Source organism: Bombina bombina, chromosome 7 (genome assembly GCF_027579735.1).
Source record: "Bombina bombina isolate aBomBom1 chromosome 7, aBomBom1.pri, whole genome shotgun sequence".
Lineage (NCBI taxonomy): Eukaryota > Metazoa > Chordata > Amphibia > Anura > Bombinatoridae > Bombina > Bombina bombina.
In genome coordinates this window covers 360,310,028-360,335,627 of record NC_069505.1, presented here as the reverse complement: position 1 = coordinate 360,335,627, position 25,600 = coordinate 360,310,028, and the positions used below count along the sequence as shown (strand labels likewise).

Sequence of the window (25,600 nt, the reverse complement as noted above, 5' to 3'; positions counted from 1 at the left end):
AAATGTAATAGGATATTTAATTCCTAGAGATCTGAGGCTAGTATAGATTAAAAGTAATTTAGTAATGATTTGACAGCTACCTCACTGCCAAACAGCAGAGTGATCACCAGCATGACAAGTTGGAGTAAGAATTAATTGAAGGAGGTCTGAACTATTGAAGCAAAGGGGATTTTAGACCCTCCCTGAAAGTGACGCAATTGTGGGATATTTTGATAGCAAACAGCTCTTTCATTAGGAGCCAGGAATTGTTAGAGAAGCTACTCCTGTAAATTATTGTCACCCAGAATGGTACAGCCGAGACCTGAAGTGCCATAATAAGAAGAGCTAGCTGCACCACGTGGACCCTGGAAGTTTAGAAGTTGCAGCATGGTTTGTGGGACATTGTAAGTAGGATGGAGTTGTACGAGGATCCTTATTGTCCCAGCCGGCCAGCACGTAGAACTCAGTGGCTAGTGAGCGCCCTAGCTTATCATTATGGGCTGGACAGAGGAGTAGAGAACGAGATTATTGTCCTGGCCACTGGACTGGACCAGTACTTGCAGGAGATTTTTCACCACATGGACTGCCAGGGCTTGGGGACAATAAAAAGTGACGAATTTCAGATGCTATGTGAGGTCCTAGGGCTGGATCAAGAGGTGGATGCAGAAGAATGTGAAGGTTTGCTTGACGACCTCCCAGAAGAGGTCACTTTTAGGCAGTTCCATGGCAGACTATGTGGGTATTTCAGCACCAAAGCTGGATGCCAGTCTCGCACTGGTCGACTGCCGGTGGGGAAAGAAAGTGAGCACATAGAGACCCAGATCAGGCTCAGAAGCCCCCTGAGACGCAGGGACAAGCACCGGGAACTGGCAGCAGGCAGGAGCCCAGACTGCAGGCAGGCTGGAACTTGCTCCAGGGAATGCTATGAGGAAATAGTGGCTTTGGAGCAAGCTGAAGATAGAATTATCAAACTGGAGGATGAGAACACCAGTCTTAGGGAACTGGTAGAGGACATGAGAGCAGCTCTACAAAGTAGTGATGCCAGGTGCCTGGCACTGCAGGTGAGGGAGACAACATTACTTAACTGGTGACCCCTAACTATTATTATATTCATGAACTATATAGTTTAATGTGTGCTGTGAAATTAAAATAATAATAATAGTCTGTAATAGTTTATAAAACAGATCTTTATGAACTTAAAGGGAAAAAACGTGCAAAAAGATGCTATAAAATGTTATATTTTATTATTACGCAGTTCATTGTATATAACTATGTGTCTGCAAGAGGAAATATTTATGTGTTGAATATAAAAGGATAAAGGGACAAGTCTGACATAAGTCTTTATAAAGAGCTGTAGCTTTGTTCCAAAATGCACCAACTTTTCCCCCTTGCACTAAAGTATCAGTGTCCTTTTGTGCCCTAGCAACTGTAGTGAATACCCAGAGCTATTTTTCAATTGTTGTACGGTTGCTACTTAAGTTTAATAGGTTAAAATAATAATTGTAGCGCAGCCTTTAGGAAGTATTTGTTACCAATACAACATGCCATTATGTGTTTTGCCCACTTTGGTTACACAATCATTGTATCTACAGCTGAAAAGTTGGTTACATTATTATTATATTTTATAAAATATATTAACTATTGTTTTTAGGAATGGTGCAAGTGCTCTCTGAATGTAATCTGGTGTGAGACCATGGGAGGTCTGCCTTTAGAACAGGGGACTATTCGCTGGTGTGGTCCTGTATCCCAGAATACAATCACTATGGAGGCTGACCTCTGCATCATGTGTTTTTGTATGTGTGTGTTAGAATTTAAATGTGAATGCCCTCTGGCTGAAAGCTGCCAGTTTCCTTCTTTGTCTAGGGAACACAGATTTGAAACCACTCGGTATATGATACATTATAGTGCAGAAGGCAAAGATAAACTACACACGTGAGATTATAATATAAAATGTTTAGTGATGTGTAGTTAAAAAAAACAATAACTTTGCAGACCAGACTTTAAGCCTAACCCTAGTATATTTTACACAGCCATTGTTTGCTAGTAACCCAGTTATATCTGTCCCTAATGTGCCTTTGTAGAGGACATACAATAACCAAACTTAAGTTTCAACATGGCAGTGGACATTACTTAATGCAAACTAATATTTTACGCTTATTTTTTTAATATTTAAGCAACTAATATAATTTAAAATACATCTGGGTATTATCCGCAGGCTAATATGTGCTTTGAATACATCATTCTATCTAGTCTGTATCAAGAGTATAATGTCCTTTTAAGGTGACAATACATTAAAAACATAATTCTTCATAAAATATTAACATAACTATATTACATAAAAACACATTTTATTATGTATTTTCCTTTTTTATTTTGTTTCTCCTGTAATTTATTTTGCATGCAGATATTTTCAACGCTGTAATTTTATATATATATATATATATATATATATATATATATACACATACATAAATATAAAGTATGCATATATAAAATGACTTATTTTATATATAATGAATTTAGGACTGAGTTGCAGCTAGAAGAACTTGTGTTTAGGATCCATGAAGAATAACAAAAGACAGACATACAACTTTAGGTGCTAGGATTTGTCCTGCCCTGCTGTAGTGTAACACTGGGGTCTGAGCAATAATGTTGCCTTGATTCTCAATTATCCAGAATAGGGACCAAGCAGCGTGTTTGGTGATATTATTAAATCAGTATTTAGGGTGATGATCTCAGAGGTGAAAAGTTGTAGCTGATAAAGACAAGGGTCAACTATCGATTGGAAGTCATGACCAGTGAGGGCAATTGTGTGTAATAAAATCTCTCTCTCCCTTTCCCTCTCTCTCTCTCTGTCTCTCTATCTCTCGCTGTCTCTCTAGAACCTATTTTCTTCGCTGCGCCTAGATAAACCTTTAATCAAAGTATAAGAGAAGAGAAGGAAGCAAATTCAATAATATAAGTAAATTGGAAAGTTGTTTAAAATTGTATGTCTAAATCATGAATGTCTAATTATGACTTTACTGTCCCTTTAAACTAGTATCTCGCTGAAATGAAAATTGCTGCAACGTTGTAGCGAAAAATTTGCACAATTCAAAATGAATTGTACCCAACCTCCATCACATCCAGGAGTTGCAACTCACTCTCCAATAAACAGATGCAGCTCTCCTAAATGTTCACATCTTGGCACATACAACGTGTAGCACTGTGTGGGATACAAGCATCATCTTGGAAATGCCTAGAAAATTTTACAGAACACTCTAACAATGCAAAAAAGAAAAGATAAAGACAGTTAAAGAGAAATAAATGGAAATTAGAAATGAAACAACCTTGTCATTTTTTAAATAAATGTTTTAACATGTTGCCAGTGGTTTGCATTCGCTGTGCGATTTAATTTGCTGGCCCTCTGTATCATGTGACAGCCATCAGCCAATAATCGATACGTATACATTGTGAAATCTTGCAAATGCTCAGCAGTAGCTGGTGCCTCCGAAGGTGTGCATATAACACTGCACAATTTGATAAGGGAAGTAAATTTAAAAGTCTTTTAAAGCTGCACTCATGCTCAGTAAAGTTTGAATATGATCTTGCCTTTACAATGACAACAAAACAAACATCTATAAACGGAGCCCAATGAATTTAGTATTGCAGTGATTGGTTGCAGCAAGCTGCATCTTTTTATGCTGTAGCTGGAGTTGCAGCCTGGTCTGCTGTTGGGCGTAATCTGCATAAAAGTGCATGGAAACAGGAATTGATTTTAAAAGATTTAAAAAATTTTTTTTAACAAATAATAATAATCTTAAAGCACAAAAAATGATTCTAATGAAGCACATTTTATTCCTGCCATATGTTTTGCATGGTTTTTTATTGATATGTTCAGTGTCTATTTTATTTAAGGGATTAAATACCCTATTAAAGGGACAGTCTACACCAGAATTTTTATTGTTTGAAAAGATAGATAATTCCTTTATTACTCATTCCCTAGTTTAGCACAGCCAACACAGTTATACAAATACACTTTTTACCTCTGTGATTACCATGTATTTAAGCCTCTGCAAACTTATTTCAGTTCCTTTGACAGACATCCATTTTAGCCAATCAGAGCTGGCTCACCTGAACTCCACGTGCATGAGCACAGTGTTATCTATATGACAAACATGAACTTACACCCTCTAGTGGTGAAAAACTGTCAAAATGCCCTGAGAGAAGAGGCGACCTTCAAGGGCTCAGAAATTAGCATATGAACAACATTTTAGCCAATCAGAGCTGGCTCACCTGAACACAACGTGCATGAGCACAGTGTTATCTATATGACACACATGAACTTACACCCTCTAGTGGTGAAAAACTGTCAAAATGCCCTGAGAGAAGAGGCGACCTTCAAGGGCTTAGAAATTAGCATATGAACCTCCTCGCTTTAGCTTTCAACTAAGAATACCAAGAGAACAAAGCAAAATTGGTGATAAAAGTAAATTGGAAAGTTGTTTAAAATGACATTCTCTATCTGAATCATGAAAGTTTATTTTGGACTAGACTGTCCCTTTAACAAATAGGGGCTTCCTGAAGGCTCGCCAGAAACAAGGGGCATCAAGCTCCATATGGAGCTTGATAAATATGCCCCACAGTATGTAATCTACTACTTTAACCATATTCACCCATTCCCCTCTAACTTAACTTCACCAAATGAATCGACAAACAACTAATTTTGGAGAGAAACACCTTTGATTGCATTTATGAAATCAACAACAACAACAAAAAAATCATGCATGGTTTATTTCTATTTCTGATAATAATTTTGACCAAATTGGTGGCAACGTATTTATCAGTAAATACGTTGCCACCAATTTGGTCAAATGATTATCAGAAATAGAAATAAACCATGCCTAGATGGTCTGTGTAAAAAAATATATCCATACATATAGGGGGCGCTCAGTTTTGGTTCAGCACCTGGGTAGCACCTGCTGATTGGTGGCTAAATGTAGGTGCTGAACCAAAAATGGGCCTGCTATTAAGCTTACATTCCTGCTTTTTCAAATAAAGATACAAAGAGAATGAAGAAAAATGTATAATAGGAGTAAATTAGAAAATTGCTTAAATTTGCATACTCTATCTGAATCATGGAAGAAAAAAATGTTTTTTGTGTCCCTTTAAAAAAGTATGCTAAAATGTGCAATTAAATACAGAACTGCATAATCAACAAATGCATAATAAAAAGAAGATTCAATAGCACTTCTGAATTTCAAATAAACAGTAGACTGTTACTTCCATGTTCCTTTTTCTGTATCATTTGTCAGCCATCAGCCAATCACAAGCTGCAAATACATATATATTGTAAATTATTGCACATGCTCAGTAGGAGCAGGTGCCTCAGAAAGTGCGTATATAAAAAGATTGTGAACATTTTGATAACAGAAGTGAGTTTTTTAAATTGCATGCTTTGAATCAAGAAAGTATCATTTCAATTTAAGTTTACTGTCTATTTAAAGTTGCAGTAAACTTACAAACTAATGTTATATAATTCTGCACATATAACATTAGCTTAGTGAGAGATTTATACATTAAAGTATTGCAGAGGATTTTTATTTAAAAGTTTATTTTTCCAGAACGCCGCTCCTTGCTCTACTGAGCAGGTCTGGTTTTTCCTCAGCGCATCGCAGCAACACTGAACGCAGCGCCATTAAACTGAATGTAGCTCGCTCCCGCACTAGTCTAGTAGCAGGAGCAAGCTTTATTCAGTTTAATGGCGCGACCAGGCACGCTGTGACTAGACAGTGTTGCTGTCATGCGCTGAGGAAAAACCAGACCTGCTCAGTAGAACAAGGAGCGGCGTTCTGGAAAAATAAACTTTTAAATAAAAATCCTCTGCAATACTTTAATGTATAAATCTGCCACTAAGCTAATGTTATATGTGCAGAATTATATAACATTAGTTTGTAAGTTTACTGCAACTTTACGTGGGAATTGAGCATTTTTAGACAGGAATGGAAGCATTTTGGTACAATAACAAAAACCCCAAAACAAAACCCCTGGATGCTAGAAGTTAAACATAAAGTATTAGGAAACCATTTATCAAGCTGCCCTAGGAAGTTTCTTGCACAGCTGCATCAAATAGTTCTATGCATGTGTTCCTATTTATGTGCAGCAACATGAGATCTGAACTGCTAAAGGCAAATCATATCTAGCAAAAGAGTAAGATGAAACTGTATGAAGACCTGATATATGCCCTTCTCTGGCATCTGTCCAATCACAGACTGCTAGAAGGTGCAATTGCATAATGGGGATAAACTTAAAGGGACACTGAACCCAAATGTTTTCTTTTGTGATTCAGATAGAGCATGCAATTTTAAGCAACTTTCTAATTTACTCCAATTATCAAATGTTCTTCATTCTCTTGGTATGTTTATTTGAAAAGCAAGAATATAAGTTTAGATGCCGGCCCATTTTTGGTGAACAACCTGGGTTGTCCTTGCTGATTGGACAGCACCAATAAACAAGTGCTGTCCATGGCTCCTTAGCTTAGATGCCTTCTTTTTCAAATAAAGGTAGCAAGAGAATGAAGAAAAATTGATAATAGGAGTAAATTAGAAAGTTGCTTGAAATTGCATGCTCTATCTGAACCATGAAAGAAAAAAATTTCGGTTCAGTGTCCCTTTAAGGGAATAATTTTATGCTAAGTAAAACTATCCATAAATATATAAAACATATATATCTGCATAATAAACATAAAATAAAGTTTTAAAAACAGAAACACGCTGGGAAATGTTTATGCTGTATGGCAACCATATCCATTAATTACTGCTATGTAATATAAACTTCCTGTATCTAAAATAACATTTAACCAATCTTGCTTTAGAGTATAAAAACAAAACAAACAAAAAACACACTTCCTAGAGAGGCCAAAAAGCAATTCTGTAACTTGCACTGAAAATTAAATCATCTACATTATGTAGTTTGCTTTTTGGCCTCTCTGCGGAGCGTGGGACAAAGTCTTAGCTTTGTAACAGTCAGATTTTACCTAAAGGAGTAATTTATAACTTGTTTTTATTTTTTATTTTAAGCATTTATTAGAGGGATATGAAACACAGAACATTTTTTTGTAATTTAGACAGAGCATACAATTTTAAAAATGTTTATAATTTATTTTTATTATTAAAGAGATAGTAAACTCCAGCATTTTCTTTTATGATTCAGATCGAACATACAATTTTAAACAACTTTCCAATTTAATTCTATTATCAAATTTGTTTCATTCTCTTGTTATTCATTGCTGAAGGGACAGCATTGCGCTACTGACAGAAAGCTGAAAATATCTATTTAGCCAATCACAAGAGACAAAAGTGTGCAGGCACCAATTAGCAGCAGCTCCCACTAGTGAATAATATGTGCATATTAATTTTCTAACAAGGGATAGCAAGAGAACAAAGCACATTTGAAAATAGAAGTACATTTAAAAGTGTCTTAAAATGACACGCTCTATCTGAATCATGCAAGTTTAATTTTTACTTTCCTATCCCTTTAAATTTGCTTTGTTCCCATGGTAATTCTTTGATGATGAGATTCCTAGGTAGATGTCTGTAACACTTACATGACAGGAAATAGTGCTGCCATCTAGTGCTCTTGCAAATTAATAACATTCTTGCAAAACTGCTGCCATATAGTGCTCAAGACATGTGTATGCTCCTGACCTTACATCCCTGCTTTTCAACAAAAGACACCAAGAGAACAAAGACATTTTGATAATAGAAGTAAATTAGAAAGTTTTTTAAAGTGCATGCTCTATTAGAAAGTTTTCTAAAGCGCATGATATATCATGAAAGTAAAATTGTGGGCTTAATGTCCCTTTAAGAACTCTAGAGCATACATTGCATCTGAATATGTGATGCTTGTTGATAAACCACAGCTCGCTATAATGGCTTTGTCCTGTAACAAATACAGCTCATTTTAATGATTTTATCCCTTTTTCTTAAACCACTTCTAACAGCCATTAAAAGCACCACGTTAAATAATCCAAGCTGGTAGTTTATTATTATTATTAATGCAAAGAATTCTGCAGGTTTAATTTATAACCAATACCACTGGGAAACAAAGCGTTCATTTTAATGGAGGCCCAAAAATGTTAAATAACAATGATTCTGCCTTGCTGCAAATGGCATCAGTTATAAATATAGCCTAAACATTTTTTATTTTAACTTTTAAAACTAAATTTGGGGAGTTTTAAGCCTTGAATTTGTCACCTGCCGGCTTATTATAGTAAGAACTTAACTTATATATAATGATGTATTTAAATCAGCAATTAGCCAGATTTTTGGGCCTATCTATCAAGCTCCGAACGAAGCTTGAAGGCCCATGTTTCTAGCGAGTCTTCAGAAACACAAGTTATGCCCCATAACCCTGTCCGCCTGCTCTGATGAGGCGGACAGGAATCGCCACAATACAACCCGATCGAGTACGAACGGGTTGATTGACACCCCCTGCTTGCGGCCGATTGGAGACGAGTCTGCAGGGGGCGGCGTTGCACCAGCAGCTCTTGTGAGCTGCTGGTGCAATGCTGAATACGGAGAGCGTATTGTTCTCCTCATTCAGCGAGGTCTGTCCGACCTGATCCGCACTGTTGGATCAGGTCTGACAGACATTTGTTAAATTGGCTTCAATATGTACATGTATTTGTAAAACAATATTTTAGTTGTTTAAATATTGAAGTAATATGTAAAGTTTAATATTCTATAAAATGATTTAGTTTCTATTAAGTAATTTTCCCTTATTTAAAGGGCCACTAAACCCAAAATCTTTCTTTCATGATTCAGATAGAGAATACAAATGTAAACAACATTACAATTTACTTCTATTATTTATTTTGCTTCATTTTTTAGATATCCTTAGTTGAAGAAAAAGCAATGCACATGGGAGAGCCAATCACACGAGGCTTCTATGTGCAGCAACCAATCAGCAGCTACTGAGCATATCTAGATATGCTTTTCAGCAAAGAATATCAAGAGAATAAATCAAATTAGATAATAGAAGTAAATTAGAAAGATGTTTAAAATTGCATTCTCTTTCTAAATAATGAAAGAAAAAATGTGGGTTTCATGTCCCTTTAATCTCTTCTGTTGAGAATAATTAGGAACAGATCAATTATGTGTGAAATCTAGCAGTGTTAAAGTGCAAGTAAAGTCAAAATTAAACTTTCATAGTTCAGATAGAGCATTTAGTTTACTCTTTACAGTTTACTCATGTTTTCTAATTTGCTTCATTCTCTTGCTATAATTTGTTTAAAAACATACCTAGGTAGGCTCAGGAGCAGCAATGCACTACTGGGAGCTAGCTGTTGGTTGGGTTGCACATTTATGCTTCTTGTCATTGGTTCACCAGATGTGTTCAGCTAGCTCCCAATAGTGTACTGCTGCTCCTTCAGCAAAGGATGACAGGAGAATGAAGCACATTTGATAATTTGATAGAATTAAATTGCAAATCTATTTAAAATGGTTTGCTCTATCTAAATCATGAAAGAAAATATTTGCTTTTCATGTCCCTTTAATGGGTTAACATCCATTTAGCATTACTATATTCCACACAGTCATTGTTTCATAAACACTTTATCTTTTCTTAATTGTCCCCAGTAGAATGGATTAAATAAAACAAATCCCTCAGGAATAATACATAGCAATAAAGCCACTGCAGAAATGTAAAGCTCTCATTCTGTATTAGGTACTCTTAACCAAAGCATATGATACAGCTGTCAAATAAGCCAGCAATGTCACAGAAGTGGTGCACATTAACAGAGTGAAAGAATACCTAAGGTCTAAGATGGTGGCACCCAAGGGGTTAAATTGTTTTCTTGCAGTGCTTTTTTGTAAAAGAAAAGGTGCTGGTACTCATTGATTTTTAATTGATCTAATCTGTGCTCAGTAACTTTGATAAAAGCAAAGGGACAACATTATTTACAACATTTGATGTATTTTGCAGCCCCCTCTTGTGAAAACTAGAGTATTTACAAATATTACCTCTTATGAGTTGGCAGAGGTGGGGGTGTTCAGTACCGGTGAGTACCCCCACACAAAAAGCCCTGTTTTCTTGTATCCCTTTTTAATACCTTTAATAATAGACTTGTGCCACTTTGGATATTTAATTTAGTTGCAAACAAGATAAACAAGTAATAAAATCACACACTAGCAGTGTTAATTTTGACGGCAAATTTCAATTTAGTCTTAGTTTTAGTCTTTTGACTAAAATGCCATTTTAGTTTTAGTCATATTTTAGTCATCTGAATTGTTTTAGTTTTAGTCTAGTTTTAGTCCACTAACTCTTCAGTTGATATTAGTCGACTAAATCTCCAGTAGATTTTAGTTGACTAAAATCTAAGGGGTTTAGTTAAAGTGTAATGTATTATTTAAGCATTTCTCTATAATTTTCAAACTCATTATATACTCCAGGAGTAAACATAACACCTATTATTATTAATTGTATTAACGTTTAAACATGCAGTATAGACACAGATTTAGAAACTGTTAATTTTGACAGCAAATTTTGATTTAGATTTATTCATAGTCTTTTGACTAAAATGCCATTTTAGTTTTAGTCATATTTTAGTCATCAGAATTTCTTTAGTTTTATGCTCATTTTAGTCAAGTTTTAGTCAATGAAATTAACACTGCACACTAGATAGACAGACAGACAAAGGTAGATAGATACAGGCCAGGACTGACCGTTGGTTCCCTTAGCCCCGCCCACCTATTAATTACCCACACTGCACACATCACTGCTGTGAGCCTGTGGCTCTTTCCCCCCAAAAATACTGTACAGCCAGGCACACAGCAGTGTTACATCATAAGTGGCCCTTTTTGTTAGCCGGACCAGCTCTAAAAACCCTCCCTGTGTTAGCGCCTCTGCAGTCCATGCGTTCATTGTGGGAACATTGGGTTAGGAGGAAGGGATTGTGAGAAGCAGTGATCTTATAGAGAAGGTGAGTCCCTGTCTCAGTGTTTTGGAAATTGTGTTCAAAGCTGAATATTTTTTTTTTTTTTTTTTATATATTTTTATTGAGGTAATTAAACAGGCTCATAAAATAATATGAAAAGTATTACAATATACACATACAACATATTCCATACATAAGTACAATAAGAACAGTATGTGCACACTAATTTTGTGACTCAACAAAAGCATACTTAACCGATTAAATTAACAGCATTGATACCTATTGCCTGTACACTGTAAAACCTTCTAAACCAGACTCGAAAGACCACTTTTGGGCCTCAAATGTTTAAAGGTGGGCATAAATAGGAGAAGGTAGACTGAAATAATGAGACCTCTCTTGGGTCCCTGCTGAAATACCTCAGGTTTTTATAGTTTTCTGGGGAGGTTTTTTTTTATATGATTTAGTTTTATTGGAGTATAAATAATATGGGGTGGAAAAGAAAATGGTACCTGCTTGGTTTTAGTATATTATGTAAACACTATATGGCTCTGAAAAGCGCTTGATATGGGGTAAAATGATATAAAGATAGGGGAGTATGATAAGTTGCAGAGGAAGCATTATAATAATAGACTATGGAGGCTCTACCTACATTAGAAAATTACTTTAGCGCTGATACTGAGGATAGATGATAAATGAATAAAATAATAAAATGTAAGCGGTAATCTTACTCCTCAACGTAGAGGATGGGAGCATAAAGGTTGCTTTGATGTTATATAAAAATTATGAGAAAAGGTCATCTCAAGTGAACTAATACTAGGGTAAACTGCACACGATTCAGCGGGTGAGTTAGATTGCCTACAATAAGAGTAAAAAGATATATAGGATAGGAATAGCTGGGTAGGGTATTAGTATGGCTGAGCAGTTATACATTTCTGCAAATGTTGCATACTAGGTTAGTTTAGTTTGAATTAAATAGGGCTGGCATCAGTAAAGACATGGGAGAATCCACTACCCCGGCCGCAGGCGGCAGACCCCCCCACGATACATAAACTTCCAGAAGCACTTGAAAATGTCAGCTTCCCAGCTCATCCCAAGTTACTTCCCCAAGGGAGAAAGATGGCAGAATATGATGGCTACAAAAAAGCCGCCCTCATAGCAAAAAAGAGCATATGTCTACAGACCCCAGCTAGTAATATTGTGTATAGAATTTCCATATTATGAGGGTTACAAAATGACACCGTCTGAACCATGAACCCAGCATAAAGGAAAAGATGATTACTATATAAAACTTTCACATTCACACTCATAAGCCCCCATGCACACAGGTATAAAATACAAACAGATGTTGTTAACAACTAATCTCCCTGTCAGGAGTATATACATTGGACATCTATAAGAGCAATCAAGTGCCATTGGAGCAGAATATTGTTGTGATAAAGCTATTACATCTTAGTATCATACTCATCTTGGGATGAGAGTTAGGTACGGTTTTAGTGTAGGCCTGGTCCCCAGCCACATATGAGAAAGTCCGTACGGTTGAAAGTGTTCCGGTATTCTAAGATCTGTGAAGGGTCCCCTGAGCACCCCCAAAAGTCATGCATGTATTTTGACTTCTATCCCACTCCGGTTCTCAGGTCAATGACATGGGACACTGGATATGCAGAATCGCTATAGAGGACTGAATAGATTTGCTTGCTTGACTGAAGGTATCCCCTTGCAAGAAACGCCTGTGTGCCTGAATCGCTCGATCGGTTGTAAGAAGAGCGGGATACAGCCGTATTTACCGCACAAGATATCGGCTTCTTAACCTGCTGTGCCCGAACAGCGGGCTTTCTTTTCCTCAGAGCCGGTCGTCTTGGAATCTTCCCAGGGGCTGAAAGTGGGGCGGTAAAAAGTTTGGAAGGCAAAGTGCAGGCCGCCGTATCCAATCTCTCATGTGTCTCTGTAGCAGTAAGAACCCTCACTCTTTCTCTGTAGCCTACGCATGTTGGAGGAGTCTCGGCCCGTCGTTTTATCGGTATGTTGCACTCTTTAGGAGACTCCGGCTTAGGTTTCACCGCTGTAGCTGCGCCTGTACTGTGCTGTTGAGTATGAGCACCGCCATTTCCCCAAGCTGCATCTATATCCCTCATTAGTTGTATGAAGTGATCATCCGTGTTCCATCTTGATGATAAGTGAATCCCCGCTTAGTGAGTATAGAGTCAATACTGTTCAGGTACCTTCTAACGACAGAGACCCAAGGGTGCTCTGCCGGGGGGTTGATTAGGAGGGCTCAACCTCAAAATGATTCCGGTCAATCGTAGCGTGCCTCAATTTTGATAGTAGTTAGTACTAGTTGTCAAGCTTCTTGAGTAGTATCTCTTACGATGCAAATAGCTGAGCAATGGCTGTTGTAAAGGTTGATTAGAAGCAGATTAGTGATGAAGCTTATAGGAGCTAGCAATTGACCGACCTATGATAGCCGCCACCCGGAAGTTCCCCCCAAATATTTTTTTTTTTTTTTTATCTTACTTGATAAGTTGATTTAAACTTTTAGCCTTTCTGTGTGATGATCATGCAAATCATACATTTAGCAGCTGAGTTTCCAAGTGTCTGGTTGCTGTTGTTTGAAAACTAGATTTGCCTATACATATATGACATCAATATACACACACAGGAGATAATATGCATTCATTTTGTAATTATTATTTGCTTCAGTTAAATCATATGTAAAACCTTGTGTCCTCTAAAATGCCTTTGAAAATTGTGCTCCACTCCCTCCAGACATTCTGACCCTGTAACATGCTACTCATTTATTATTTAGCTCCGAGCACAAGTTAAGTAGTCCTGGCTTTTCAAATTATTGTATCCTGATTCTTAAATATGATTATGCAATGGTTTATTTGGTGTGTGTGCTTGTGCTGTGTCTATGTGAGTGCATCTGTATGTTCTTATGTCATACCCCCGCACTGTCCTGATTTTTGCTGTCCCGGTGACAGCACTGTCTGTCCCGCATTGCCCCTGTGCCGCTGCAATGGTGAGTTTAAAAAAAACTAAAAATTTCCTGTTGGGTCCTTCTGCTTACCCTTATGTCAGTCACGTGATGTTTGCGCCCAATAATCCCTGCAGTTAATCTGCACGTAGCTCCAGTAACAAACATGTGATTGTAAGTTGGTCTAAACATGTGACAGTGAGCCTTTGTGAATGCGGCACTGGATCCAACTCTTCTCTCAGTCATTTTTGTGTTGTGACATTGACCTGTAACAAACTTCCATTCACTGTGTTGTGAAATTGTGGCTAAGATCAGGTGGGTGCATCATTTGCTGGGGTACAACAGGCACCAGTGCACAGGGTGGGTTATCTAACATAGAGTCACTCAATTGTTTTATAGATTTTACCACCAGAGACCTCAGATTGTAACATACAACGGCGTCCTACGGCTTGCTAATCTGTACAGCCTCTCACTCAGGGGAAGTGCAGGTGAGGCTCCATAATAAGATCAAGTAGCTGCTAATCACGTTGGTACCTGACTAGCTAGAGTGCTCACTGCTGGGAGGGGCGGGGATGTGGGGTATTAGGAGCAGGGGGCGCACACATATTGTAATTTTAGTATATGCACAGCAAATATTCTTGCAAAATACACCCCTACCATACAACTATGCACCATGTACACAGCAATGCAACTGGACGATCTACGTTGTGCTCACAGCCTACCACACCTTGTCATTGCACACTCTAAACTCATATGTCCTGTGGGGCTAGAAGAGGTGTACTGGGCACTTAGAGTCTGTCAGGGTCAGACAGGAGCAGAGGGAGAGATGCAGGGCACTGGAGGTCTGTACCGAGGGACTTGCTGCTGGAGTGGCTGACAGGTGTCATGGCACTGCAGGAGGAGGGTTGTCTACTACCCTTGTATTTTGCTAGTATGTTATGTAAACATATATGATCCTAGTGCCCTTTCCCAAAATGTTTTCTGTAGATATGTTTGTGTGTGTATGTGAGTATGTGTTTATCAGTGTGTGTATGTGTGTGTGTATAAGTGTGTATGTGTGTGTAAATATGTGTATAAATATGTATATGTGTGTATGTATGTGTGAGTGTGAATGTGTTTATCGATGTGTGTATGTGTGTGTAAATATGTATATGTGTGTATGTATGTGTGAGTGTGAATGTGTTTATCGATGTGTGTATGTGTCACAGCTCAATCAGATTCAGCTTAAAAAAAAGAATCAAATATGCAGATTTAGCAAGTGGGCGGTCCAAATGAGATGCGTGTTAGGCTGAAGCACAACCTGTTAGCAGCTGCTAACAGGAGGAGGCAAATCAAAATCAAATGGCTCAATAGAATCCTATGACGTGGTAGAATCCTCAATAACAAGCACTGAAGAACAGGCTGATGCCGTTTATAAAGGATAAGTGACAGCTCAATAATTTAAATGAACAGGCTACAAGGAACAATAAAGGAGGTCATAACATATATGACATGTCCCCCACTCAAGGAAAACCTCCAGGTTTTCAGAATGACGGTCTCTCCGGATGTCGCCTATGGAAGAGTGACACCAATCGAGGCGCGGATACATTCGTGGCAGGCTCCCAGGAATCTTCTTCGGGGGCATACCCCTCCCAGCAGATAAGGTGCTGTAATTCACCACGAAAAACTCTCGAGTCAAGGACTTCAGAGATCTCATAGTCTTCATCCGAAAGTTGTGACTCAACTGGATCTGTAATGGGAGTGGGTTCCGACCTGACAGTGGTGTATGGTTTGAGAAGGGAAACATGGAAAGAGGGATGTATTCAATATTTATCAGGTAGTTGAAGAACAACAGCATTGGAGTTAATAAGTTTAGTAATAGGGAAAGGACCTATATACAACTGATTGAACTTTGCCTTTGAAGCTGGAATTCTCAAATGACGAGTGGACAGCCAGACCAAGTCTCCAATTTTATATTCCGGTGCAGGACGTCTCCTGAGATTGTAGTATTGTTGATGTCGAGACTGTGCCTGGGTGATGTTGTTCTGTAGTAATTTAAAGTTTTGAGCTATGGAATTGACTAAGTCGTTGACAACTGGACATGGTGCCTGTAGGTTTGGGAGTAGTTCGTAATCAGGATGAAAACCATAATTGGCGTAAAACGGAGTAAGCTTTGTTGAGTTATTTTTTGCATTATATTAAGCAAACTCAGCAGTAGCCAAAAAATCAGCCCACCTATCTTGCTGTTGGGAACAGTAAATTCTTAGATATTGCTCCAAGGTCTGGTTTGTACGTTCGCACTGGCCATTCGTTTGCGGATGATAGGATGTTGTTAGTTTCCTAGTAATGTTCAACCTCTGACATAAAGATTGCCCAAATTTTGATGTAAATTGACTACCTCGATCGGTTAAGACACATGATGGTAACCCATGTAATTTAACAATATGTGTTAAAAATAAGTCTGCCGTTTGTGATGCAGTGGGCAAAGATTTAATTGGCAAGAAATGTGCCATTTTAGTGAAAAGATCAATTACTACCATTATTATATAGTATAGTATATGTCTTGGACTTAGGTAATTCCACAATGAAGTCCATTGCAACTTCCTTCCATGGCCGATTGGGGATTGGCAATGACATTAGGTATCCATAGGGTTTCTTATGCTCTTTCTTATGTTGAACACAAGAGGTGCAGGACCTCACATATTCCTCTACTGAATTCCACATCTTAGGCCACCAATATTTCCTTCTTAATAAATGATAGGAATTATGAATACCAGGATGTCAGATCAAGACTGAGTCATGGTTTTGTTGTAAAATAATTCCTTGTATAGGTGGTGGAATATATAACAAGTCTTCAAGATAATATAACCCATCTGTATGTTTTTTTAGGTTATATTTGTTTAGATTGGGGTCATTCCTTTGAGCACTCTCTACTTCTTGTACCAATGTTTGCGTGCATGAGATAAAATGTTCTGGTGTTAGGACAGTACTTGGATGTTTGTGATGATTAGGAGGACTTTTCTGTCTGGAAAGTGCATCTGCCTTACCATTACGCGATCCTGGTCGGTATTGTATATGAAAATTAAACCTGGAGAAATACAAACTCCATCTTAGTTGTCTTGAAGACAATGTACGGTTAGTTTGTAAATATTCTAGGTTCTTATGGTCTGAGGGTACCGTCTTTATTCCGCACAAAAAACATACCAGCTGCTGCTGGGGATGTCGAGGGTCTTATAAACCCTTTTTTCAGATTCTCATCTAAATACTGTTTTAAATGTGAAAGCTCTGGCTGAGACAGAGGGTAAATATGACTATATGGTATTGGGGACCCAGGGAGGTGTTCTATGGGACAATCATAAGTCCTATGCGGAGGCAATTTCTCTGCCTCCTTTTTATCAAAGACATCCTGGAATTGTGAATAAATGTCAGGGTTCAGCCTGGAATTGAACCTGGAACCTGTCTCTATTTCTGCAGCTGTTATTTCCCAGCCTGTTGTGTTACCACTATGCCACCAGATGGCTTGATCACAGGAAAGGAATATTGTGATTTTCTGTTTGCTGCAACTTTGGCTCTCTGGCTCCACCTGCTTGCCAGCTGAAAGAAATCATTTAATCAGCAGCCTGCCTTTATCTGGGAGCTTTGTTTGCAATTGGGTGCTTTCACATTAAGAGTGATACTCTGAAACAGTCTCTGCTCCTGTTTCCTGTGAGAAATACAGTTATCTTGGATTTCCTGGTTCCTGACTTCTGTTTCAATTACTGACTTCTCTTCTGGATAATTCCTTGGCACTGTGTTTCATTTTTGGACTGAATTCCTGGCAATTGAACTTGCCTAAAACTTAATTTCCTAAGGACTGATTCAGGTACTCTTGCTTGCTTGTTTCCTGATACTACAAAGTTCCAATTGCAGTCTATGCAAATATCCTGTTTGTTTCTACAAAGTACCAGTTTACAGTTTATGCAAGTTTCCTTAAAGTACCAGTCTACAGCATATGCAAATATCCTGTTTGTTATTACAAAGAACTGTTTTCCTGCCTGATACTTCACAGTTCCAGTCTACAGCATACGCAAATATCCTGTTTGTTATTACAAAGCTCTGCATTCCTGACTGTTATTACAACTGTGTCCAGTCTACTGCATATGCAAATATCCTGTTTGTTATTACAAAGCTCTGCATTCCTGCCTGTTGGTACTAAGAACTGTATTCCTGCTTTATACTACAACCTACAGACTTTGTCTTATCTAAGTGCATATCTCTACTTTGCTTTATCCTATAAAATAAAATCATCTCCTTTATTTCCTAAAACCTTGTACCTGTTTAATTATGCCTAAAAGGAAAGACTCACGCAGACAAAACACAACATTAACCCCAAAACCTGACACCTCTGCACAACAGCTCCTTACTCCTGAACCTGCTTCCTTGCAGAGTATGACAATAAACCTTGGGTACAGGGTTAGGTAGAACTTCTGCTTCTGTTTTTAAATGAGATGTACATATCATAGATAAACAGCTTTGCTTACAGTGTTGGGATACGAATTGTGTACTTAGTGTTTGCCAATCAATACTAGGTTGGTGTTGTTGTAACCATCTTAAACCTAATATCACTGGAAATAGAGGTGAAGGTGTTATGTCAAATGATATATATTCCTTATGTCCCTCCTGTGTAACCATTAATAAAGGTGAGGTTTGGTGTGTGATTGGGCCATTAGCAATTTGACTACCATCAAACACTCGTAACACATATGGATTTATTTTCTTTTTTATTGTTATTTTATTCTTACACACCACATCTAAGTCTATAAAGTTGCTTGAAGCACCGGAATCAATGAGTGCCTTCAACATTATCTCTTTTGAGCCCCACTGCAAAGAAATAGGTAAGTGACAGTAAGTTGGGTTATTTGAATTTTTTGTTAGAAGCTGGTGATATATTATGATTCTTACCTTTCTTTGTTTTCATAAGATTTGGACAATTGTTAACCTCATGTTCTTTAGATGCGCAATAAAGACAGAGGTTGTTTTCCCTTCTTCTCCTTTTCTCTTCAGAACTTAAGGGACCCCTGATTACACCAATATCCATTGGTTCATCTGCAAGTTTGTAAGGATGATAATACTGTGGGGTTGATTACTTTTCTAGTGGTTGGTTCCATGTTATATCTTTCTTTCTTTCTCTCTCTTAACCGTCTGTCAATATTAATTGACAAGGACATTAAATTATCTAGACTTTCTGGTATGTCTATTCTTGACAACTCATCTTTTAGAGCTTCTGAAAGGCCAAGCCTGAATTGATTACGAAGTGAGATGTTATTCCACTGTGAATCTTTTGAACTTGGCTATGTAGTCCTCTACAGGCCTTTTCCCCTGTCTAAGGGCTCTCATGGAATTTTCTGAAGTTCGCTGTTTGTCACGGATATGATGGCTAAGGCTACCCCCCACCCCCCTACAACCTCACCCCTGTTGTTTCTCAGTGGTTTTTGGGCTCCTCAGAGCAACCATCTCTGGAGACTGTTTGTTTGCTCTGTGTTTACTTGTTTTTGTGTTTAGAGAAGAGTTAGTTTATGACCAGGAAAACCCTCCAAGGCTGGCCGGGCTCCTGGAACTCCCGGTCGGCCGCCTCACAACGGATACCCACCTAACCCCTCTCAGGCTGGCCAGGCTCCTGGAACTCACGGTCAGCCACAGGACAGCAGAACACCTGCTAATTTTAACCCTGGTCACTCTAGCAGCCCTTTACGCCAGAGCTCCGCTCTTTTGGGGATTGGTAGCCCCTAGGGAGTACAAGAGCTGTGGCAATTTTCAGAGGGGAGCTCCTTCTGGAACTGGGGGTTTTGGACACCGCTAACCCCATAACTTCAACGGACTGTTGATCCACCGGGATCACCCGAAACCGCCACCCCTATGTATTGGGATTATGTGAGACTGTGGCTCCTATGGAGGTGCCGGGCTGTCTAGAGGGGCGGGAAAATAGTGGGATTGTCTAGGGTCTTATCAAGATGAGCTGACTGTATAAAAGGAGTGTGTATTTTCAATAAAATCAGTAACCTGAATGCTAGTGTGTCTAGTTATTTGGGTTTGCTCCAGCTAAAATCACTTTTCCTGGGCTACATAGCAGCCTGTTCCAGGCAGAGGAAGGACACTCTGACAGAGCTACCTAGTCTGGTAGCTGGAGTCTGCCACAGGGTGGGACCCTGAGTACTGGTGCTGTCGGGTCCAGGGGTGGCTACAGGTTGTGGTCACTTGCCAGCTACATAGCTGCAGTGGCCAGGGAGGAAGCAGGACCCATTTGGCGGAGCTACCCAATCAAGGTAGCTGGGGGTATCCGTCACATTGGCTGGCAGCGGTGGGATCTGCTTCTTTTACAAGGTTCCTGCTGACAGAGGAGACGTACCACAGTAGCCGGTAAATATGGAGGCAGAGTTCCTAGGTAGAGTATAAAAGATGCTGACCGGAACAAAGGATCCTTGTTCGGAACAGGACATTCTGACATGGAGGAACCTTGCCCTCCGAGACCTTTGGTGGGAGGCTCTGCAACAGGAGCAGGAAAATGGAAAGGCCCTCCCTACGAATGACACAAGATTCCGGGTACGGTGGACCATGAGACTGCCTTTACTGGGAGAACAGCCAAAGAAGGAATGGCTAGCTGTTCTACATAGACTGATGGCTGGAGGAAGGATCCCCCACAGAGGGCTTTGGCTTCGGCGGCCCTGGATTGTTGTTTACAAAAAGAACAGAGGACCCACAGTTTGGGAGCGAGACAGACCAGGGTCTGGAGGATATCTCTGGGCTCCAAGAGGAACTGCTGGATCTCTTGGAGGAGACCTGGCTGCTGGATGATCTGGATTTTATAATTGACCAGGAAGAGGCACTGGTCAAGGAATACAAGAGGCTGCTGGATCTCGCTAAGCAGCGTGCCAGGGGTATACAGATCTGGGGTGCAGCCCTCTGGGATTCATGGAGCTCGACTGTGGAGGAGTGGCAGCAAAGAGAAAGGGAACCAGGGCTGTTGGATCCTGATCAGCAGTCTGGCTCTGAGCTTATAGACTTGGACAAGGGAGTCACCCCAGCAGAAGTGCTGACAACAGGGCAGAGAGCTGCCGGCCTCTTCCCAGCACTCGTAACAGCTCCAGGAAACCTGGGAGCGGAGGTAGTCGTCCTCCCTCCCCTTACAGAGAACCCCTTGCAGGTAGAGATGGATGTCAATAATTCTCCCCAGCAGCAGAACCCCTTCCCGGGAGTGGAGACAGTCGGTCTCTCTCCCCAGCGGCAGAGCCAGGAGCCGGGAGAGGAGAAAGTCGGTCTCTCTCTCCAGCGGCAGAGCCAGGAGCCGGGAGAGGAGACAGTCGGTCTCTCTCCCCAGCGGCAGAGTCATCCCCTGGGAGCGGAGGTAGTCATCCTCCCTCCCCGCAAACAGAACCCCTTCCCGGGAGAGGAGACAGTCGGTCTCTCTCCCCAGCGGCAGAGCCAGGAGCCGGGTGAGGAGACAGTCGGTCTCTCTCCCCAGCGGCAGAGCCATCCCCTGGGAGCGGAGGTAGTCATCCTCCCTCCCTGTAAACTGAACCCCTTCCCGGGAGAGGAGACAGTCGGTCTCTCTCCCCAGCGGCAGAGTCATCCCCTGGGAGCGGAGGTAGTCGTCCTCCCTCCCCGAGAACTGAACCCCTTCCCGGGAGAGGAGACAGTCGGTCTCTCTCCCCAGCGGCAGAGACAGGAGCCGTGAGAGGAGACATTCGGTCTCTCTCCCCAGCTGCAGCGCCATCCCCTGGGAGCGGAGGTAGTCGTCCTCCCTCCCCTTAAACAGAACCCCTTCCTGGGTGAGGAGACAGTCGGTCTCTCTCCCCAGCGGCAGAGCCATCCCCCGGGAGCGGAGGTAGTCGTCCTCCCTCCCCTTACAGAGAAACCCTTGCAGGGAGATATGGGTATCGATATCTCTCCCCAGCGGCCAAATCCCTTTCTGGGAGAGGAGACAGTTGGTCTCTCTCCCCAGCGGCAGCACAGTTTCCCATGGAGTGGAGGTAGCAGACCTCCCTCCCCAGTGGTTGATCTCCTTCTCGGGAGAAAAAAACAGACGGACTCTCCCCTCAGTAGCTTGGCAGGGTCGCTACCCTTTTCTTGTCCTGGAGTATATCTCACAGGGGGCAGGCAAGGGGGGTACCCACTCATGCAGTTGGTGCCACAAGTTTGGGCACCCGAGTTTTGCCTGCCCCATCAAGGAGCAACCTCAACCTACTGGGGTGGTCTGGGGTGGGTATACTGCCGGGAAACCGGCACTGGCTTTGTTTGTGGGTGGGTCAGCCGTTTCTCAACAGAGTGTCACAGAGGGAGACAGTTTTTCCATGGAACTTAAGGACACTGGAACTTGTGGAACAGCAATTGTTTGGGAGCCGGCCTTAGCAAACTTATTTGGGACTTTGCATTATGTGACTATCCCTGCGCCCAGGGCGCAGGGTATAAATGCCAGCAGAAACCCCCCAGGATGCCCCAAGCTCAGGAGAGATGGGATAACCTCTCTCAGCAACCGAGAAGTGGAGGGCCACTTTCGGACAGCCCCAGGCCGACCCGTTAAGGGTCTAGCCGGGTCTGCCGAACTGGAGGGGGGGAGATGTCATGGATATCAGACGGCTAAGGCTACCCCCCTACAACCTCACCCCTGTTGTTTCTCAGTGGTTTTTGGGCTCCTCAGAGCAACCACCATCTCTTGAGACTGTTTGTTTGCTCTGTGTTTACTTGTTTTTGTGTTCAGAGAAGAGTTAGTTTATGACCAGGAAAACCCTCCAAGGCTGGCCGGGCTCCTGGAACTCCCGGTCGGCCACCTCACAATGGATACCCGCCTAACCCCTCTCAGGCTGGCCAGGCTCCTGGAACTCACGGTCAGCCACAGGACAGCAGATCACCCGCTAACTTTAACCCTGGTAGCTCCAGCAGCCCTTGACGCCAGAGCTCCGCTCTTTTGGGGATTGGTAGTCCCTAGGGAGGACAAGAGCTGTGGCAATTTTCAGAGGGGAGCTCCTTTTGGAACTGGGGGTTTTGGACACCCCTAACTCCATAACTTCAACGGACTGTAACTCCGGTCCCCAGTAACGAATCATGCTGATTTTTGGACTGTGGCATCTGGGGACCGAGAGGAAGTGCCGCCGCTCCACCGGGATCATCCGAAACCGCCACCCCTATGTATTGGGATTACTGTGGCTCCTATGGAGGTGCCGGGCTGTCTAGAGGGGCGGGAATGGCAGGAAAATAGTGGGATTGTCCAGGGTCTTATCAAGATGAGCTGACTGTATAAAAGGAGTGTGTATTTTCAATAACATCAGTTCCTGTCTAACCTGAATGCTAGTGTGTCTAGTTATTTGGGTTTGCTCCAGCTAAAATCACTTTTCCTGGGCTACATAGCAGCCTGTTCCAGGCAGAGGAAGGACACTCTGACAGAGCTACCTAGTCTGGTAGCTGGAGTCTGCCACAGGGTGGGACCCTGAGTACTGGTGCTGTCGGGTCCAGGGGTGGCTACAGGCTGTGGTCACTTGCCAGCTACATAGCTGCAGTCAGCAGGGAGGAAGCAGGACCCGTTTGGCGGAGCTACCCAATCGGGGTAGCCGGGGGTATCCGTCACACTGTTTACATGGGTCATCATAAAGAAGAGCCATAGCTTGAAAAAATCCCTCCAAGTTGTCTAATATGGGATCATTCTGCTCAAAATAGGAATTAGCCCAGGTTCTTGGCTCTGCTCTGAGATAGGATATCACAGTTAGAACTCTTTGTTTATCAGTTGTGTAAGTTTTTGGCCTTAAATGAAAAGTAAGTAGCAAGAATTTTTAAAGTCCCGAAATTGACTTCTATTACCAAAAAAATTTTCTGGTGGTGACACAACTGGCTCGTTAACTGAATCCACTGTTAGCTGTTTAGGTGATGCAGTATCTTTTATAATATCACAAAGTGTCTGATTCTCTAATTGTAACTCTCTTAATCCCTGTGAGAGTTGGTCTACTCTCTGCGAGAGATTATATACATGTGAGGGTAAATCTGCTTGATCCATTTTTCTGGCTTGTTGTTCTGTCACAGCTCAATCAGATTTAGCTTAAAATAAAGAATCAAATATGCAGATTTAGTCTAAATTCAATTTTAGAAATGTTTTTTGTTCCTGGACAAATCATAATCTCCTCTCCTATACTGTTTCAGGAGATATGATAATATCAGGCTTTTAATTTACCACTATATAGAATGTATAGTAGTACTCATACTAATACAATTCTTTGTAAGTGGAAATAATGTGATCACAAAAGATTGTACTTCAACATATGCTGAACTGGACTTTACATTTAAATAACAGTTACTATGTCTAAAGAGTATCGAGACCTGCTGCATAGGAGGGAGAATATCAAAGAAACAAAGTAGCGTAATGAATCTGAACGGAGCATACAATGTTAGGTATAAGTACTGGTATACTTTGCAATGACAAGATATTAATTAGCAAACGGAGTGAAGCGGTTTTGCAGTTGAACACCTGATCCAGCAGGAAAGAGTCAGTTAGTTATAGCAGGTAACAAGTATGCATACAATGTAGAGCGGCACAGGCTTAGTAAAGGGACTAACCGCAGTAAGTACTTACTCAATGTCCCGATGCGGAGTGGATGCGACAGCTCCGAAACCTTGCACAGATTAGTTTGCCCGTGAAGCTCTGATGAGCAAATGGGCGGTCCAAATGAGATGCGTGTTAGGCTGAAGCACAACCTGTTAGCAGCTGCTAACAGGAGGAGGCAAATCAAAATCAAATGGCTCAATAGAATCCTATGACGTGGTAGAATCCTCAATAACAAGCACTGAAGAACAGGCTGATGCCGTTTATAAAGGATAAGTGACAGTTCAATAATTTAAAGGAACAGGCTACAAGGAACAATAAAGGAGGTCATAACATATATGACAGTATGTGTGTGGTATAAGTGTGTATGTGTGTGTAAATATGTGTATAAATATGTATATGTGTGTATGTATGTGTGAGTGTTAATGTGTTTATCGATGTGTGTAAATATATGTGTATAAATATGTATATGTGTTTATCGATGTGTGTATGTGTGTGGTATAAGTGTGTATGTATGTGTAAATATGTGTATAAATATGTATATGTGTGTAAGTGTGAATGTGTTTATCAGTGTGTGTATGTGTGACTGTGTATAAATATGTATATGTGTGTATGTATGTTTGAGTGTGTGTGTATAAATATGTATGTGTGTGTGTGTGTGAATGTATTTATCAGTGTGTGTATCTTTGAGACAAGCATATGCTACTGGCAGGATCAACCAGGTATATTATACCAGAAGATTACTTTAGGACAGTCTCCCCAAAATAGTTCAAGATGTGCTTAATAAATACTGACTTTTGCCTGAAGAAGCCATTTTGTTCTGAAAATTGCGTTGTGTTTTTTTTTTAAAAATTGTACATATTTCCTGTATTTTCTGTATCTTAATAAATAAAAATAAATATAGATGGTCATTAAAACTTCGCTAAAACAACAAATATAATGGTGGCCTAGGAATTTTCCACAGTACTGTGTGTGTGTGTATGTATGTATATGTGTGTGCATGTGTGTATATATGTGTGTATGTGTGTATATATATATATATATATATATATATATATATATATATATATATATATATATATATATATATATATATATATATATATATATATATATAATTAGGGATGCACCGATACCGATACTAGTATCGGTGCCGATACTTAGCATTTGCACAAGTACTTGTACTCATGCA

General features: G+C 40.4%; 1 protein-coding gene across 1 annotated transcript in view; it reads left to right on the top strand.

Annotated features, from left to right (window-relative positions):
- Positions 1-328: 328 nt before the first annotated feature.
- The window catches only part of EFCC1 (EF-hand and coiled-coil domain containing 1), a 146,878-nt gene continuing 121,606 nt past the window's right edge, over positions 329-25,600 (top strand). Inside the window, exon 1 of the mRNA XM_053689397.1 lies at positions 329-1,040. Coding sequence (XP_053545372.1) covers positions 393-1,040 — 648 coding nt within the window. The 5' untranslated portion in view covers positions 329-392. The remainder of the gene's footprint in view (positions 1,041-25,600) is intronic.